The following is a 19,131-nucleotide window of genomic DNA, read 5'->3' on the forward strand; positions in this document are numbered from 1 at the left end:
AGCCTAAAGCCTATATTGCCCAGCCCTACTCTAGGTGTATCATAGCCATATGCACAGCCCCACCGTGTGTGTGTGTGTGTGTGTATTTCTGTACCAGTTCTCCAACTAACCTCCACTATACTATGGGAAGTGAATCTGGTGATGCTGGATTATTTAGTGTGGACAAGCATGCATTATGTTTCATCAACTTCTTACTTGATGAAATTTATATATGGGCTATGCATGCTTATTCCACAAGACCAATGAAGTGTCTGAATAAACAGTGTGTACAGTAATACAAATAATAAGTTTGACATACTGAAATCTACCGTTTTGATCTTAATTGGTTACCTAATTATATTACCTAGTAGCCTACTGTAAGTAATGCTAAGACCACCATACCACAATATTGCTTCAGAAGATTAGCACATCCTTCCTTACATGTCATTTGGTTGAACAATTAAGCCCATGTGAGTGAGTGAGTGAGTGAGTGAGTGAGTGAGTGAGTGAGTGAATGAACGAATGAATGAATGAATGAATGAATGAACACAATGAACACTTAAATTGTTACTTTCAACATATGTAATTTTACAAAGCCCTCAATTATAGTTTGACTAAACATTGGACAGCAATAGACCGCTCACCCTGTAGCTGCGCACATCAACAGCAATCTCAGCTCCATTCATTGTCATCCTTTGTGCATGCTATTGCCTGCATATTAAACTCATATGCCTGAACTATATACTTTGTAATATATAGGGGTCTTCAACAGGGGACTCAGAGATACTGCAGGGGGGCCGCCAAATCTTTGTGTGATAGGGACTTTATTTAACTTTTTTTTTAAATTACATTAACCACTCGCATCCCTATTCTGGGGGGAACAATAGCCGAAAATAGCCTATGTACAAGCTTGTAGATCGTCTATTTTCGGCAAAGAGGTTAGGCGAACATACAAAGAGCAGACCAAGTAACAAGCCGAAGGTCAGGTTTACAAAGTATTGAGGGTTAAGTGGTTAACTGTCTGAAAACACACACATTTAACATGAATCCAATACGTAGTGGGGCGTCCCTGCTTCATCTCTCTCTCTCTCAGTTAAGGGGACCTTGGCTCATGAAAAATGTTGAAGACCCCTGATCGATACTATACAACAAGCTCACAACACTTTCTATGACATGCATGCCTACAATTTCATGTATTCAATTGTATGTGTAATATGTGTGTACATGCGTGTGTATGTGCGTCTGTGCGTGCGTGCGTGTGTCTGCGTGCGTCTCTGTTAGACAGGTTAGTAAGATATAGCCCCTGTCCAACAGTGTGTCGTATCTTCTTGCTTGCAGGGCTAACTTTAAGACATGTAAAGAGAGAGCCACAGGGAAGAAGAGGCCCCCTGACCCGGGGCCACAGTACTGATGAGAGCATTTTGGGTGTCATACACTTTATTTACCTTTAGCACCATTACTTAAGAATAAGAAACCCCACCCCCTTTTCCCCCCAAACCAACCAACCACTGATCTCTTCCTGCATGTTACTGCTGTCAAAGTTTTCCATCTAAAAGCTTTTTTCAAAACGTAAATAGATTTAATTCTTTATTATTATTACTATTATTATGATTATTATTGACTAATTGTTGTAATTCTTTTTTTATTTTACGTTTGCTTTTGTCTATGCATATTTGGTTACTAAACAATCTACGTTAAAAAGAAAATACAGACGTAGTAAAAAAAAAAAAAAAAAGAATTGGAGACACTTTGTTGTGTGTGACATGTACAAGCATGTAACCCTTATAATAAGATGTTGCATTTTAAACGATGATGACCAATAAAGAAGCTTTCCCAATTCTTGTCGGTGTGCCGAGTGGCTTGCTTTAAAAATGGCCGGTCAACACCTTGACGAACGGAGCCAGCCTGCTCTCTCTTCTCGCCCCAGCAGCGAGTGGAGAATGTTTACCCAGGGGTTTGTTTGCGCCGACACACATGCACTGTTCACACACACAGAACACACACACACGCTCACACACACACACACACACACACACACACACAAACACACACACACACACACACACAGACTGACAGTGGTCTTCATGTACAGTAAGAGTGAGGATAGAGCAGTGTAGTCAGGGCCAGACAGGTGTTTATTTTTTATTTTATTATTATTTTTTGTTTCTGGACAGGGAGGGGGGTCTCTCTCTTTGTCGCGCTTGACACTGAACCGAGCCTTATTCTAATCCTTTCAGGCCATAAAGGCGAAAATGGAGGAGCTTAGACCGTTGATACCAGTGTTGGAGGAGTACAAGGCCGATGCCAAATTGGTATTGCAGTTTAAGGAGGAGGTCCAGAACTTGACGTCAGTTCTGGGTGAACTTCAGGAGGAGATGGGGGCCTATGACTACGAGGAGCTGCACAACAGAGTGAATAATCTGGAAGACAGACTCCGAGCGTGCATGCAAAAATTAGGTAGGCACAGAAAGTTTTGCCGGCACACACTTTGAAAACACAAACGCACGCACAAAGATGTACACTCCCCACGCATTCACATGAATGGAGGATAAGTCAGAACAGAAGTATAGACCCTCAGGTATTTTCACTAGGCCACACAGTGAAACATTTAAGGAACATTAGATGTGAGTGACTGCTTCACTAAAGCAGTGGTTCTCAACCTTGAGAGGCTGTGACCCCCCAAAATAATCAAATTTGAACTGGGGACCCCCCCAAAATAATCATATTTGAACTGGGAACCCCCCACTCTGACTAGCTCTGGTCCGTAGTGTTAGAAGGAGTTCTGATGCTATGGATCAGAGCTAACTCTGACAAGCACTAAACTAAACTAAAAACTAAACTAAACTAAAGAGTTGAGGCATTACATTTGGTTTGACTCGGTTTCACACATAAATGTCTATGGAGGCGTTGTGAACTTGTAGATCGTCTATTTAAAAATATATATCCTCTTTCTAATACCATTTGATAATTTGGCCAGTTTTTATAGTAGGCTATAGTTTGTTGATTACTTTTGAAGTTTTGATGCAATAATGGTCCTTTTATTTTATTTATATATATATATATATATATATATATAAAGGCCATAAAGTCCTTAAAGAAGTCTTAAAAACCACCCAAACATCTCCCCAGGCCGATCCACAGGTTGAGAACCACTGTAGGCTACTAGAGCACAAGACTATACTAGACTAGAATCTAGACTCTGGGACACTATCATACAATGGAGTATACTTTAGTGAACTATACTCCATTGCATGATGGTGTCCCACGCCATATACTGTATATAGCCTGATCTACAAGCTCACAACAAGTCACGATGAAATGGGTTGTGAGCTTGTAGGTCGGCTATAGGCTATAGAAAAGAAAAGACAGTGATAGTAGGGTTTTGGGTTGCCATGACGTAACTCCAAATATTCAATAGTTGGTCCGTTGATTAGAAAATAGAAATCATCCAACATTTTAATTAATATGCACCATAATGATTTAAAAAGATTATTTGGACTTGATCCGCAGATCCGATTCATTACCTCAAATAGTAAAATATAAAAGAAGTTGACCTTAAAAAAAGAAGAAGAAGAGTTTTGCAATGTTAACTAAATCACAATAGTTGACTGGTCAAACGTCTCTCTCTGGTCAAGTTCGAATCATCTATTGGAAATATTTGGAGTTACATCATGGCATGCTAACTACATTACCCAAACCATTAACAAAGTGTCACTGTACTTTATGCCTATACTTAATTAACCCATTCTGACCTGAGATCAGATTCTAGAAATGTCAGTCGCTCTTCGATTTTTCAAAAATAGCAGACCTACAAGCTCGTATCGCGCCACTCGGTGGCGCGATATGAGCTTGTAGATCTGCTTTTTTTCAATAGCTAAAGCATAACATGATGCCAACAAAATGGGTGCCCGGTCAGAATGGGTTAACAGCTGTTCTGTTGGCAAATCCATTGACATACATTTCATGAAATGCATCGAGGGGAGAATGCCTGTTAGCCTGTCATTACAAATCTCTTTCACACATCATTATTCTGTGAAAGATTGTGAATCCAAATTTACACGTTGAAGTGATTTCCTGTAATGGAACAGAAGGATTGGTGATTACAGTATTTGGTGGCATCACCACCATGTCTGACACACTGACACGCACACACACGCACACATGCACGCATGCACGCACACAGTCAGATATATGCATAGGTGCATGTGTGATGGATTCTCAGGTCCGTTTTTAGCCTCTGTCAGATAATCCTCACACCTCAGCCCAATGGTGTTATGCCTGAGCTATACTCAGTAGTGATGCGGTGTCGCGCAGTGAAAATAACTGATCTACAAGCTCAAGCGGGCGTCAAGCTGAGGTACATTGTGAGCTTATAGATAGCTATTTTTTGGTGCACGACAACCGGAACACTGTCACAGCTAATGCGCCACCTTCACACTAAGCAGTGACAAAGCGACAAGGCTCCAAGCCCTTTGAAGACGCTTGTCGATTGACGAGTTACAAAAGCTTTGTACAAAAGTTACAAAAAAATCGAAGAAAAAAAAGTTGAGCTGGCTTCAACTTGTTTCAGTGCTCCAATGACATGGCAAAGCGTCAATCATAACATAATAATAATCATAACCTTCTAGAGATTGTGGGTAAAACAAAATGTTTGAACTCAGCCTTTGAACCCAAGCCTTTTATATCGTCTCTGTCCAATGGAAACCTCGCATGTCCGAAAATGTAACTTTTCAGAATTAAAATTCAAAAATAGCAAAAGTAGCAGATCTGCAAGCTCGAAGCGTGGCACCGCATCTTCAGCTTGCAGATCTGCTACTTTTGATACTTTTGTGTACGTCTGCTATTTTTGAAAAATCGTTAAAATGTGCTTGAAATCTTTCAGAAAATTGTCATGATTTAGAAAACCTATTTTTTAAATTTCGACGGCAGGCCTGAATGGGTAATGACGTGTGAGCAACACTTCAACGGCGACTCTGTGACTAGTGTAGCTGACGACGCTTGGTCGTTTTGTAGCTATGGTCTCTTCCAGCGTGAGGAACGCAGCATAAGGACAACTCAGTCTTTACAAATGCACACACAACCCCTTTCACAGTGACTAAGATCAATAACAAGGCATGAGTATTTTATCACTGTTGCAAATTGTTCCCCGATGTACCGGAGGCAAGCATAAAGAAAGACAGTGGAAAAGGGTTTGGTTACAATTATTCTCCCCTGTACCAATTATTCTCCCCTGTACCAATTATTCTCCCCTCTACCACGGCATCTCGCCGGTCTTTTGAACCAGAGAACGTCACACACCGCACAGGCGAGCACGTGCGTACCCATGAGAGTGTGTCTATTGCGTTCACACCTCTTACCAAAGAGAGCTTATAAAAGCTGCCTAGTGTCAACAGCGTGAATTGACATAGGAATGACCCTGGCTATAGATGCTTGGGTGACTTGCTAAGTATTGTAGTGGTAGGCATAGTGTCAGAATGTTCTGAAGCAGTACAAAGTGAACATTATTTTGGATAATACAACAGTGATTGATGTAGTCATGAACTAAATTACGGAGTTGGTGTCTCCAAGGTAAAAACTAGTCATTTGAAATGTATTGAGGTACTGAGCTGTTAGTAACGCTGCTTGCATAGGTTATGAGGAATGGGAATGCATGCCCTTTTGGTCATGTATACCCATTGTACCCGAGTAGCTAGTGCAGTTACCCATTATCGTTTATTATCACCCATTATACTTGGAAGGACAATCTATGACAATGACATCATATTGATCACATCAGGGATTTCCACATATTGGCATACAGTCAAAGCGAAAGAGCAAACAGACGCGGAGATTTGGAGATTTTCAGATATCTCTGGACAACCACCGATCCGGGCTGACTACCCACTCAGTATATCACTCCATCGGGCCCTTTGAAGTCGATCGTCGATCAAATGGTTCTCGAGATTTGTGGGGGAGATAGCCAGATCGACCCGTCCAATATCAGATTGACCCTAAATACAATATTGTCTCTAGTGTCGGCTGGAAACCTCATTATGTCCGAAGCTGTTACTTTTCAGGATTCAAAAACAAAAAAAGTAACTTTTGCTACTTTCGTGTGACACTGTACTCTGTATAGTCAAGCAAGTTGATTTATGAAAAAAAAGGAGTGTGGAAATAAGAGGTTTCTGCCCGAACAGAATCTGGTATATTCTCCATACTGGTCCACTTGTGACTGGACTTTGAACACAAATCCTTGTTTGTCCGTCCGTGCCTTGCCTTCAATCATAGATCAATCCACACGCCATCCCTCAATCATAGATCAATCCACACGCCATCCCTTCAATCATAGATCAATGCACACGCCATCCCTCAATCATAGATCAATGCACACACCATCCCTCTTATCTGGACGCGCTCCTCTGAGGATAAGCGAGAGCAGAGAAGCTGCAGGGAGTCCATCCAGAGTGGGTGAGATCAGATGGCACAAAGCAGAGGTCACCCACTGTGAGAGGCCGGCAGCCGTTGCCTTTCATCCTCACACCGTTCTGTAGATGCTGCATAAAACTCCCCCCATTCTCACTGGTGTACAAACATGCCCTGGCATAGTAACTCCTGTCATTGAAACGTACAGACATGCCCTGGCCTGGCATAGTAACTCCTGTCATTGAAACGTACAAACATGCCCTGGCATAGTAACTCCTGTCATTGAAACGTACAAACATGCCCTGGCCTGGCATAGTAACTCCTGTCATTGAAACGTACAGACATGCCCTCATGGCTGGCATAGTAACTCCTGTCATTGAAACGTACAAACATGCCCTGGCTGGCATAGTAACTCCTGTCATTGAAACGTACAGACATGCCCTCATGGCTGGCATAGTAACTCCTGTCATTGAAACGTACAAACATGCCCTGGCCTGGCATAGTAACTCCTGTCATTGAAACGTACAAACATGCCCTCATGGCTGGCATAGTAACTCCTGTCATTGAAACGTACAAACATGCCCTCATGGCTGGCATAGTAACTCCTGTCATTGAAATGTACAGACATGCCCTGGCTGGCATAGTAACTCCTGTCATTGAAACGTACAAACATGCCCTGGCTGGCATAGTAACTCCTGTCATTGAAACGGCCCCTTGTGAAAGTGACAGCGACGACTAGGTCTGCATTGATGGGGCGATAAGAGAAAATAATGCATCAAAGGTGTTTTCCAAAGTGGCCCGGCTAGTGAAACAGAGTGCGGACTAGTGCAGTGGTTCTCAAAGTGAGGTCCAGGGGGTCCCCAGCAAAAGTAGTTAATATAGCATCACAATAAAAACCACTTTATTAGAGTAGATTTTCCTATTCAAAAACAGCAAATCCACAAGCTCACAGCACACCATTTTGTGCCGTGCTGCAAGCTCGTGCTGCAAGCTTGTACATCTGCTATTTTAGAATTTATTTTTAAAAAACATTTTCAATAGCATTGGCATCAAAAATACACTTAAATTACATCAAGTAAATGCTCATTATGAATGAAAGTTTGCAAAATCTTTTGAAAATAGCCGATCTGCAGGCTCATTGCGGCACGTTGTGAGCTTGTATGAATGATGTACGCCCTCCATTTTCAATTAGACAAGGGCTTAATTGGTTAATAGTGTATGTTTTGTTGTAATAATCTCAAATCTACAATGTAACTTGTAATTGTAGTGGAGTAAAAAAAAAAGAGAAAGAAAAGCACAACATTTTGAGTTGTCGTGTGGAGTAGAAGCATAAAGAAGTGCTGGAAAATGGACAGAAAAGTGAAGTAAAGTAAAAGTCTGCAGAGAGATGCAGACACATCTATAGCGGTCCGGTACACTAAACTACTGACGGATGGGACAGCAGGGACACGAGTCACACCACATGCCCACCGCCGCCACACACTGTCACATGGCCAATGACACGCTTCTCGCTGCCAAGCACTATTTTAAAACTCCTGCCGCATCGTCCACCCAACAGACAGCACAGTTTTTATCCGTATATATATACAAAAACACACACACACAGGGTAGGCTGGGGGTGTATTCTTTTCTTCTTAACCACCTAAAACAACAGGCACGGAGCAGTGTGAGCACAGCCTTCAGACAACTTCAGCCTCTGCTCTACAATACAAAGCAGAGACGTGCCTCCTCAGGACTCAGGAGACTTGGCTCAGATCTGAAACCATTTAATTTGGAGTTAGGAACCCGTTGCGACCGCATGCCCTTGCTGACGCCGACCCCAGGCGGGGTCCGAACCCACAACCTTCTGCATGAAAGGCATTATGCTCTAACTAACTACTACACTATAGGGCGGAATACAAAGTACTACCCAGAATACAAAGTACTATATACGATATGAATAATCATCTCATTGTCCCTCAATTTAAATATCATATCGTACACATATGAGCAGCAAATGTCTAAACAGTGTATTTCTATTATTATTATTATTAACATAATTGGCAGGCCGTGGGGCTTAAAGGGACACTTCACCCTTTTTGCAAAAAACATACAGTAAATGTTAATGATGCTTAGAAGATTTAGAACACTTTCCTGGGGGCATTTGTGTGTGTAATGTGGTTTTAGATATTTTAGATCTTAGCAGTGAGCCCCAGTGGCTCTGATGTCATGGACGCACGATTATGAATCCCACCAACGTTCTTGGATAGACCCAGGGCCGGTTGGGCACTAGGTGGCGCTACAAGCGAGATCCGTATAGTATAGGACATCTGGCACGGTTTTTGGCACGGTTCTAACCATTCTAGAGGATTTAATACATTTTATTACTTACATTTTTTGTTGAGTGGCATGTTTTTGGCAGAGTTATAAATCTAACCGCTCTATACCCATCTATCCTCGTGGAGGATTTAATACATTTTATTTTTAACTTACCATTTTTTGTTGAGTGATGCTTGGAGTTGAGACGCCTTATGCTTGCACTTTGCAGGCAGTCTGCAGAATTAAAAAGTAGAAGCCACGCTGGATCGCCGGACGCACTTTAATTTAATTAATTCCACCCGGCACCCTGAAAACCCTTTGTGTAAAGATTCCTGGACGTCTGGTCCTATACCGTCCTGCCAACCAAGTAAAAGTATAGACCTCTTCTCCTCTGCTTCACCACACAGCCGTGGCGGCATCATCATCCCCTCATTATTATTATTAGTCCTTTTCCATCTGCAAACAACTCGAACAAAGTGTGTCCATCTTTGTCTGAGAGTAGTTCAAACGTCTTCAAATGTCCACACTAATCCTTGTGTGCCTAACTTATAACTTCTTAGTCAGTGCAACCTGCATTGAGTCATACACAAAGCTTGTCTTTTCATTCATCTATTAAGTAAGCCACACTAGTCTGTCCTCTCACCAGCCGGTCTCATAAACATAACATTAAATGACATGACATTGTGTGTCTCTACATAATTATGTTACCTGTTACCTTCCTGTTACCTGTTTCTGGTCATGTGACCCAAGCAACCAATACATGATAGTTATTACAGGCATTTTGGGGGGTTGCCAGTTTGGTGTGTGACAATATCCCCCACTTCAAGCAAATTAAGTTTTACTTTAATCCATTTATTTTTATTTTATTTAATTATTCCAGGCGGCTGCTTGCCGTTTGGGCCGCCCCTGGATAGACCCGCCTTACCATGTGTCTGATTGGCATAGTTTTACTGAGGTATAGGGTTAGGTTAGGTTTAGGCATAGTTTTACTGAGGTATAGGGTTAGGTTAGGTTTAGGCATAGTTTTACTGAGGTATAGGGTTAGGTTAGGTTTAGGCATAGTTTTACTGCTGTTAGGTTTAGGGTTAGTGTTAGGTTTAGGCATAGTTTTACTACGGTTAGGTTGAGGCATAGTTGCAAAAACAAGCGACTTCTGGCCAATCACAGCGGGCGGGGCTTTCCTAGAACTGCGATGGGATCCATAATGACGCGTCATGGACACTGGGCTCACTTACATCCTGGACTATAATTCCCATAATGATTTGGGGAGGCATACTATGATCCGACGGAGCATTGGTTCGAAGGAGCATTGGTCCGAGGTGCGCATGGGGGTCGGGAGAGGGTTGGGGTTAGGTTTAGGTGTGCTGCCCCGGAGGAGGTTAGGGTTAGGGTTTGAGGTAGGTTGTCGTTCGGACCAATGCTCCGTCGGACCAAACACATGAACCCATGATTTGGTGCATTGCTCCTTCTTGTGGATAGGGGAGGGCTGTAGTAGCCTAGGAAGTAAGTGAGCCCAGTGTCCATGACATCAGAGACACTGGTTCTCACTGCTCAAATCTAAAATATGTAAAACCACATATTCAACACAAAGACCCCCAGGAAAGTGTTCTGAATCTTCTAAACATCATTAACATATATTATATTTATTAATGATGTGCCTGGATACTTTTGCTTCTTTTGCATTTGAATCGTGTTAAAGTCACAGTTTTGGGTTTACAGACAGACAGACAGACAGACAGACAGACAGACAGACACACACACACGCAGCAAAGCCAACCATGTACAGTATGCTGAAAATAAAGGCTTCTACTTTTCAGTCACAGTGGGACGTGGCTGCCATGGTGAAACAGATGTGGGGCGCATCCACTTTAAATATTTATATGAATATAAAACAATATTTTTTTCAGCACTTCATGTACAGACTGGTTTAGGGCTGTCACGATGATGACATTTTACTTGACGATTAATTGTCACTCAAGTAATTGGGATTTACAATTTAAATGTGTCGTTTCTGTCGTTGAACATTGGAACATTGGAACATTGGAACATTGGAACATTATAAATAATAATCACATTTCGTATATGACCAATAACTTTATACTTAAAGAAGAAGAAAAAAACCCATTAGTAGTGGAAATAGACGATCTCCAGCTCCTTCAAATAGTTCGGAAAATGTCTTAAATACATGAACATTTTTCAACATGGAAATTATTATGACGATTATGTAATAGTTGTGATAGGCTGTGATAACAGACTGGTTTTGGTTTAGGGTGGAAGCAATTAGACAAATTGTCTCAAGAGACTACAGTATGTATACTGTATACATTAGGCCAGCAGGGAAGGGCTGATGGTGAATTTCATTCATTACATTTCAACCGGAGTATACATTAGACTTTTTTTCCATTTGCCATGCATTCTGGACTCGACCCAGCCATATTCAGGCCAATAGGGGATTAGAGTAGACCACCAACCCAACCCATGGGGGGGGGGGGGTCTCGTCTAAAGATAGAGCGCGTGATTAAGAGGGCAGGAAAAAATAAATAAATCAATGGCCATGTGGATTACTACTAGTGTGTAATCCCACCGAGGGTTACGTAAGGGTCTCTCAACCCCCCACTAGAGATATAGCCAAAATATACACGTGACGGGATGTTTGTCTCTCTGCCGCAGCCGAGGTGTGATGTGTGTGCGCGCGCACGCACACACGCACACACACACACACACACACACACACACACACACACACACACACACACACACACACACACACACACACAAACACATGGAACATATGATGCACATGGGAGTTTACATGTACAGTGCACACATGCTGTCAGGGCTGGCCGGTATACAGTATATAGGCCACATAGGCAATGGCCTAGGGGGGCAGATTGCCTAGGGAGGCAGTTAGAAGAGGGGGTACAAACGTAGCCTCGGTACCAAGGCTTTTTCGTTTGAGGAGCTGGACTTATTGATTAAGATATAGCCTAATAATGTATGGATCTATATGGTATGAACATCATTGCCGGTTCGTTTTGTGTCCCGTTCTGTTAAAACGAAAAGTGTGCAAGTCGAGTCGGGAAGGGCGGCCCCATGGGATGCGGCCTAGGGCGTTAATTCCCTAAGGCTGCATGCCGTATGCTCACACAGTGTATTTCTCATCAATGAACACTGACCCGTTTATTATCACTCTTATTACAAGGCTACTTAATGAATACATTAATAAATTGACCCACAAGTAACAACAAAATGAGGTATTTCCTTACGAGGTAAAGATAGTTTGTTATCAGCGAGCCAGGTGCAGATTCTACCGAGTTCAGAGCTGAGGGCCTTTTCAACCTGCAGTTTGTTCCTGTCCGAGACCAGCAGTGCTGAGTCATCTGCGAACAGGAACAAGTTGCAGTCACAAGCTGATGTCATGTCGTTTATATATTAGAAACAGTAAAGACCCTAGTATGCTTCCTTGTGGAACGCCACAGCTCACTGGGAGGGTGGGGGTGGGGGGGGACGACGACGACAACAGTGTTCCGTTCACCTCCACCATCTGTTCTCTCCCCTCCAGGTAGGATTGCATCCAGCTCACTGATGTGCTATCAAAACCAATTGCTTTTAGCTTGTTAACCAGTATGGAGTGGTTCACGTGTCAAAAGCCTTTTGGAGGTCCAGCATGACCATGCCGCAGTATTTGCCAGCATCCACCTCGTGTTTGATGTGGTCGCTCAAATAGAGAAGGCATGTGTCAGTGAAACCAGATTGGAACTCGTACATTAATTTATTTGTGGCAAGATACTTTTCAACCTGTTCATAGACAATTTTTTCCATCACTTTCGAGATGGAGCTTAGAATAGAAATAGGGCGGTAGTTGCCAGGGTCTAATTTACTCCCTTTTTTGTGTAGGGGGGTTACTTTGGCCAGTTTGAAATCTTGGGGGATCTGTCCCTGTTTGATGGAGAGGTTTACTATGCGGGTGATGATTGGAGCTATAGAGATGGCTGGACGGAATATTGTCTTGGCTGGAGTTGTGGGGTTGGAGGGCACTCAGTTTATTAAGTACCTCCTCAGTTGTTACCATTGCCATTTTAAAGAAATTAAAAATGTACAAACACCTAGGTCTTTCTAGAAAGCATTGATGTGCTCTACACCAAAACGCCCAGAGTGGGAGGGCAGTTTGTTAACCAGCGTTGTTGCAATGTTTGTAAAGAAGGCAATCTGCCACCCTAGGCCATTGCCTATGTGGCCTATATATATCCACAAGGACCCCCGTGGTTCCCCAGACCCCACTTTGACTACCAGTGAAATAAATAAGCTACAGCTGCCCTCCCCCCACCCACCCCAGTTATTTGGCGAAGAATAAACAGGCTTTAGTGTGAGAATAGAGGACGAAAAACAAAACAAAGAGAACAAAATATTTTGGTGACGATAAATCAAAGGTGTAATGCAGGGATGTCAAACTCAAATACACAGTGGGCCAAAATAAAGAAATTGGCACAAGTCGAGGGCCGGACTGTGTTTCAACACACGGGCCATTTTTGGGGAGAGGGGTAGCTGAAAGTTGACCACAAGTAATATACTTTCACTGCTGATCAATAGTGAAGAGAAGACGCATGCTTGCGCTTGTGGGCCCTCGATACGTGACAATGCACTCGCAGTGCATTGTGGTCCGTGCAATATACCAGAGGGCCAGTTCTAATACTAATTAAATATCATCCCGCGGGCCAAAGATAATTCATTCACGGGCCTGATTTGGCCCCCGGGCCTTGAGTTTGACATATATGGTGTAATGGATCTGGATACGTTAACTGTGGACATGATTGAAAATGGTGGCCATTATCAGATCCCTCTGTGTGAATGAGCACGCCTGAAAACTAATTACTTTCTCTGGATGATGTACATACACTAATCAGGGGCCATCTAATTGATCTTTGCCCAAACACAGTGAACAATGGAGACAGTGGCTCGCATCCAGATGAATGGCAGCGCTTGGAGCAGTCGGTACAAAGTGTTGTTGCACAGCGAAAAATCAAACAAGAGCGATGTTATTGTCTGTGTGCTTTTAATAAATGTGTCTCACCAGCTCTCAGCCATGGGAGATAACGAGATTAGTTTTGTCAAATTCACATTAACACCTCCAATTAACAGTAATTAAGACTATTCCGGCTTAGACTGAGCACAGAGGAGCAGTTTATCTCTCTCTCGCTCTCTCCCTCTCACATGCACACTAAGATTAGAAAGCATGCTAAGGTGTCAAACAGGTCAATTACCCATGTCTGGTGGATTGTGGGCAGCGCTTAACCTTAACCTCACAAATACGATGCCTAACCCTAACCTTAACCCTAACCTCACAGAATAATGAATGAATGGTTTATTTCGACCTTTCTCCTTTTTCAGAGAGACATTACAAATTAAACAGTACTTTTAAGGTGATCGAAAAGGAATAGGCGGAAGCTTATAGCTTATTAGGCCTATCTTTATCACAATGTATTCCAAGATACTAATGTGAATATACATAACATATAAACAACAAACAAGAAACATTTACGAGAAACAAGGATAATGACCTCAAAACCACGCCCATCGGGTAGAATGGTCCGGGAAAGAGTGAATCTTGGTCAACCACTTGAGTTCAACTTCAACTTAATTGTCACATGCACACATTTACAGGTGATAAAGAGCGGGTGAAATTATTTTCCGTTCAAGCACCAAAACTTTGCAGTCCTAAAATACGGTCACAAGAATCAAGAGGAGAACAAAATAAAACAGAGTCGGATAACAGCGCACAATGTCAAAATGTACAGACAGAGAGTACAGGTCATCGCAGTCTCTTGCAGAGGATGGTGAAGGACCCTAGAGGGTAGAGACACTCTAGCAGATATAGAATCACTGTCTCTTCTGCAAGCGAGCAGTGTGGGGCAGTAACAACTTACTTTTAATATATTACTGTAATAGTATTATTTACCCAGTACGAGTAGTGTAAGGTAAAAGGTATTACTTGAACAAAAACAGAAATATTGTATTACATATTGTACGTATTACATATTACTCTGGATTTGTTGGCTGCCTTTTGAAAACATTTTGTTTAAAAGGTCAAGAGAGATTGCTGCTTTATTGTATAGCCTTTTTAGCTGATTGGTGACTCTTTCAAAAAAAATGATTCAGTTCTAAAAGGAGCTAAACAGATTGTGTTGTTGTACCCAATCTGGGTTAATAACAAGTAATACCAAACTACAAAATACTTTAATGTACCGGTAAGTTAATTAATACACATACTGTAGTTATAGTCATACTTCATTGTACAACGAAGTTGCACGCCGAAAAATAAATCTATAGTAGCTCACAGTTCGGTGCGATGTGACATGTTACGAGCTTGTAGGGGTGTAATTTTCGGCACACGACACCGGTTTTACAACAAAGTAAATCAGGCTTAAAAAGGAAATGTGTCTGATCAAGTTCAAGAGAGAGAGAGAGAGAGTCAGCGGCAGTGAGAAGAATGCGCCGGTGAAACGTTACGTTAGTCCATTATCTATTTTATCCCCTTTATTCTGACCTTGTTTATGGTGAGAAGCCTACTTGTTGTATTTCACACAACAAGTAGGCCTACTCAAGTAGGCTTAATAAATCCCATTTTGGCGAACTGAAAGAGCTCTAGCACTGTGCACTAAACACTCAAACACCAACTTTATACACTTATACACGTGACGGCCTACCGTGACGTCAGCCTTGCAATCCCTATTCTGGTATTATCGTGTTTGTTTCTGTATCTCTTTGGTATTATCGTGTTTGTTTCTGGTATTATCGTGTTTGTTTCTGTATCTCTCTTTTCCTTACAGCATGTGGCAAACTTACGGGAATCAGTGAACCCATCACCATCAAGACCTCTGGATCTCGATTTGGTTCCTGGATGACGGACCCCCTGGCCCCAGAGGGAGATACGAGGGTAAGTAGTACCCCCGTGATTCACCTCTGCATGCCGTCTGATTTCGTTTAGAAGGTCCAAGCATCTGCTGCCTCGGCGAATGACCCTGCTTTCATTACTGAACACATTAAAATGCTAATGCACAATAATAAATCTGTATGGCCAGCCTTGGCCCAGTGAGTAATACAAGGAAGGCTGCCACCAGCAGAGAGGGCTTTGGATGTTAAACACCCGAAACATGACCGCATGTATATGGTCAACGCATGTTGTGTATACACGCCTCACATTCCTTAGGTCTAGGCAATAAAATCTATTAAACTTCCAATTGGTATCATACTTTTTAAGGCTCTCTATAGCAACAACATGAATAGCGATTACTATAAGACTAAAGAGCAAACAAAACACACATTATCCCTTACACTTAAGTAAGGGATAATGTATGGCTGTCATTGTTTATAGATAAATCACCGACAGGCTGATCAATCAGCCTGAAGGTGATGTAAATACACAATGACCACTCAGCCATACATTATATCCCGCTAATTACATGGCTACTTAATACAAAGAATTATAAATTGACCCAAAACGAGGTATTGCCTTGCTTGGTATATTCCATAAGTGTCGCGCTGGCCGGCATCTGCCCAGCTGCAGCACAGTCGGAAAACAAGGAAGTGAGTTGATCAAATAGAATCCATTTTCGCGTACTGCTTCGTCTGTTTCTCGCTCAAATGTTTTCAAAAACATTTTTGAGAGCAATGTTTAGCTGTAAATTACATTGTGTGTAAGCCGTGCAATAATCACCTTTAATCAACCCATCCTCTGTGACGCGTTTGGTCCATATGAAGTGAGATGGAGGAAATAGCTGAACCTGCAACAGTTTGGCTGCTGGCAGTGAGATGTCAGCCCCATCACTGCAGGGTGCCAGAAGGGGGTGGAGTGGGGGGCATTAGGTTGGTGTTTCGAGGGAAGCTCAGCCAGCTAGGCCTTTTATCTGGAATGATGGGCATTGCCCCTGTGGGGCGAGACCCATCCCACCCTGCAGGCTGTCATCCTGTGGCGCTCTGCAGTCATAAACAGCCCAGATCTCAGTTTGAGGCTGCTCCTCCCGGAGATGCCAGCTCTGACTTAATTAGGTAACTTGTTGACAGCCTGATTTGATTTAGATTGCAGGGTTACGGGTGATCTGCATACATAATTTAGATGTTCGGAAAGGTATGCTGAGGACAGATTTTTATACTCTGCGGTATACTGTAGCTGTATGTTGCTGTTTTTACAGTTAAACTGTGGTTCTCAAACATGTTGTTCGTGTCAAATTGCTGTTGTATTTGAAAAGATTCCGACCCCCATAAAACTTTGTTAAAATTTACATTTTATTTACATTTCGTCAAATAGATTGTCCCACAAAACGTTGTGAGCTTGTAAATACAATATTTTCGAACAGCCGAAATGTACGGATTGGGGACCCACGGAACTCCACAAGGACCACTGTGTGACCACTGACCGCATTTTTGAAAATCACTGCAGCGAAAACACCCTGCTTGATTCTCTCTCTCTCTCTCTCTCCCTCCTTGTTCCTCGTTCCTCCAGGTGTGGTACATGGACGGTTACCACAACAACCGCTTCGTGCGCGAGTACAAGTCCATGCAGGACTTCATGGCGACGGACAACTTCACGTCGCACCGCCTGCCCCACCCGTGGTCCGGCACGGGCCAGGTGGTCTACAACGGCTCCATCTACTTCAACAAGTTCCAGAGCCACGTCATCATCAAGTTCGACTTCCGCACCTCCTCCATCAGCAAGTCGCGGCAGCTCGACTACGCCGGCTACAACAACGCCTACCACTACGCGTGGGGCGGCCACTCCGACATCGACCTGATGGCGGACGAGGGCGGCCTGTGGGCCGTGTACGCCACCAACCAGAACGCCGGCAACATCGTCATCAGCAAGCTGAACCCCGGCTCGCTGCAGATCGTCAAGAGCTGGACCACCAACCACCCGAAGAGGAGCGCCGGCGAGTCCTTCATGATCTGCGGGACGCTCTACGTCACCAACGGCTACTCCGGCGGCACCAAGGTCTACTACGCCTACTCCACCAACTCCTCCACCTACGAGTACATCGACATCGCCTTCCAGAACAAGTACTCGCACATCTCCATGCTGGACTACAACCCGCGCGACCGCGCCCTCTACGCCTGGAACAACGGCCACCAGGTGCTCTACAATGTCACGCTGTTCCACGTCATCCGCTCCGAGGAACTGTAACCCTGCACGGGGCCGAGCGGAGGAGTAGACGCGAATACACTGTACGCACATATCGTTTGTGTGTAGAGAGCTCCCTATATACGAAAAATATAACTGGAATAAAACAAAAAAAGACTTTGTGGTTAAGACCATCCTATTTACTATATCATATGACTTCTTACGGAGAGACTGCATTCAAAATGAATGCAAAGTGGACTGAATGTGCATAGAGTTTACTTTATATCAATGATTTAACGTTTATTTAAGAAAAATAAAGCTTACGTTGTTTGCTGTATAGAAGATGATTGTAATACAAATAGGTAGGCCGTATTGGATATAAGAAAGATAGATGCCAAAAAAAGAAACATCACGCCTTTTTTATATTGGGGGAAAAAAACAAAAAAACTAGAAGATTGTTCCTGTGGATCTGGGTCTCTGGCCAAGTAATCCTTCCACCTCACCTTTCTTTTGACCACGGGGGGGTCCTGTACTACTGGACAAAGACTGTGTTAGTGATGATGAACTGTTTGCCAATGCGAACCCCCTCTCCCCTCCCCCAGGCCCCCCATGGGACACACATGAGGTGAGGGGAGCTCCGGACCCCCTCTCCCCTCCCCCAAGGCCCCCATGGGACAGACATGAGGTGAGGGGTAGTGGGAGCTCCGGACCCCCTCTCCCCTCCCCCAAGGCCCCCATGGGACAGACATGAGGTGAGGGGAGCTCCGGACCCCCTCTCCCCTCCCCCAGGCCCCCCATGGGACAGACATGAGGTGAGGGGAGCTCCGGACCCCCTCTCCCCTCCCCCAAGGCCCCCATGGGACAGACATGAGGTGAGGGGTAGTGGGAGCTCCGGACCCCCTCTCCCCTCCCCCAAGGCCCCCATGGGGCAGACATGATGTGAGGGGTGGTGGGAGCTCCGGATCCCCTCTCCCCTCCCTCAAGGCCCCCCATGGGACAGACATGAGGTGAGGGCTGGTGGGAGCTCCAGCCAGAAATCCTGAGAACCTATATGACGGGGCAGTCTGTCTCACCTATCCTTTTTATCAGTACAGTAGCAAAAAATCTAATATCTACAGTATGAAGAGAAGAACAATAACAAGAATGTCCACAAAAGAAGAAAAGAAAAAAAAGACCTGAAGGCACTTGACTGTTGGCAAGCACTCTTGTTTGAGATGATTTATCCCGTGTTTGTGACTTTGTGTGAAAACAGGCTTTCGTTGCATGAGTGTTCCTTTTTTTATCACTCTGGTCTGCTCTTCTGAATGTCTTTTTTGCTGTATGACGCCGTAACTATTTAA

General features: G+C 43.5%; 1 protein-coding gene across 2 annotated transcripts in view; it reads left to right on the top strand.

Moving 5' to 3' along the window:
* olfm1b (olfactomedin 1b) overlaps positions 1 to 18,490 on the top strand; it is a 43,846-nt gene extending 25,356 nt beyond the window's left edge. For both annotated transcript variants that reach the window (XM_083793973.1, XM_083793972.1), the window contains exons 4-6: positions 2,217 to 2,436; positions 15,507 to 15,613; positions 17,180 to 18,490. In XM_083793973.1, coding sequence (XP_083650099.1) covers positions 2,217 to 2,436; positions 15,507 to 15,613; positions 17,180 to 17,854 — 1,002 coding nt within the window. In that variant the 3' untranslated portion in view covers positions 17,855 to 18,490. The remainder of the gene's footprint in view (positions 1 to 2,216; positions 2,437 to 15,506; positions 15,614 to 17,179) is intronic.
* The last annotated feature ends 641 nt before the right edge of the window (positions 18,491 to 19,131 follow it).

The sequence above is a fragment of the Protomyctophum parallelum genome, assembly GCF_964188405.1.
Source record: "Protomyctophum parallelum genome assembly, chromosome: 21".
In the NCBI taxonomy this organism is placed as follows: Eukaryota; Metazoa; Chordata; class Actinopteri; order Myctophiformes; family Myctophidae; genus Protomyctophum; species Protomyctophum parallelum.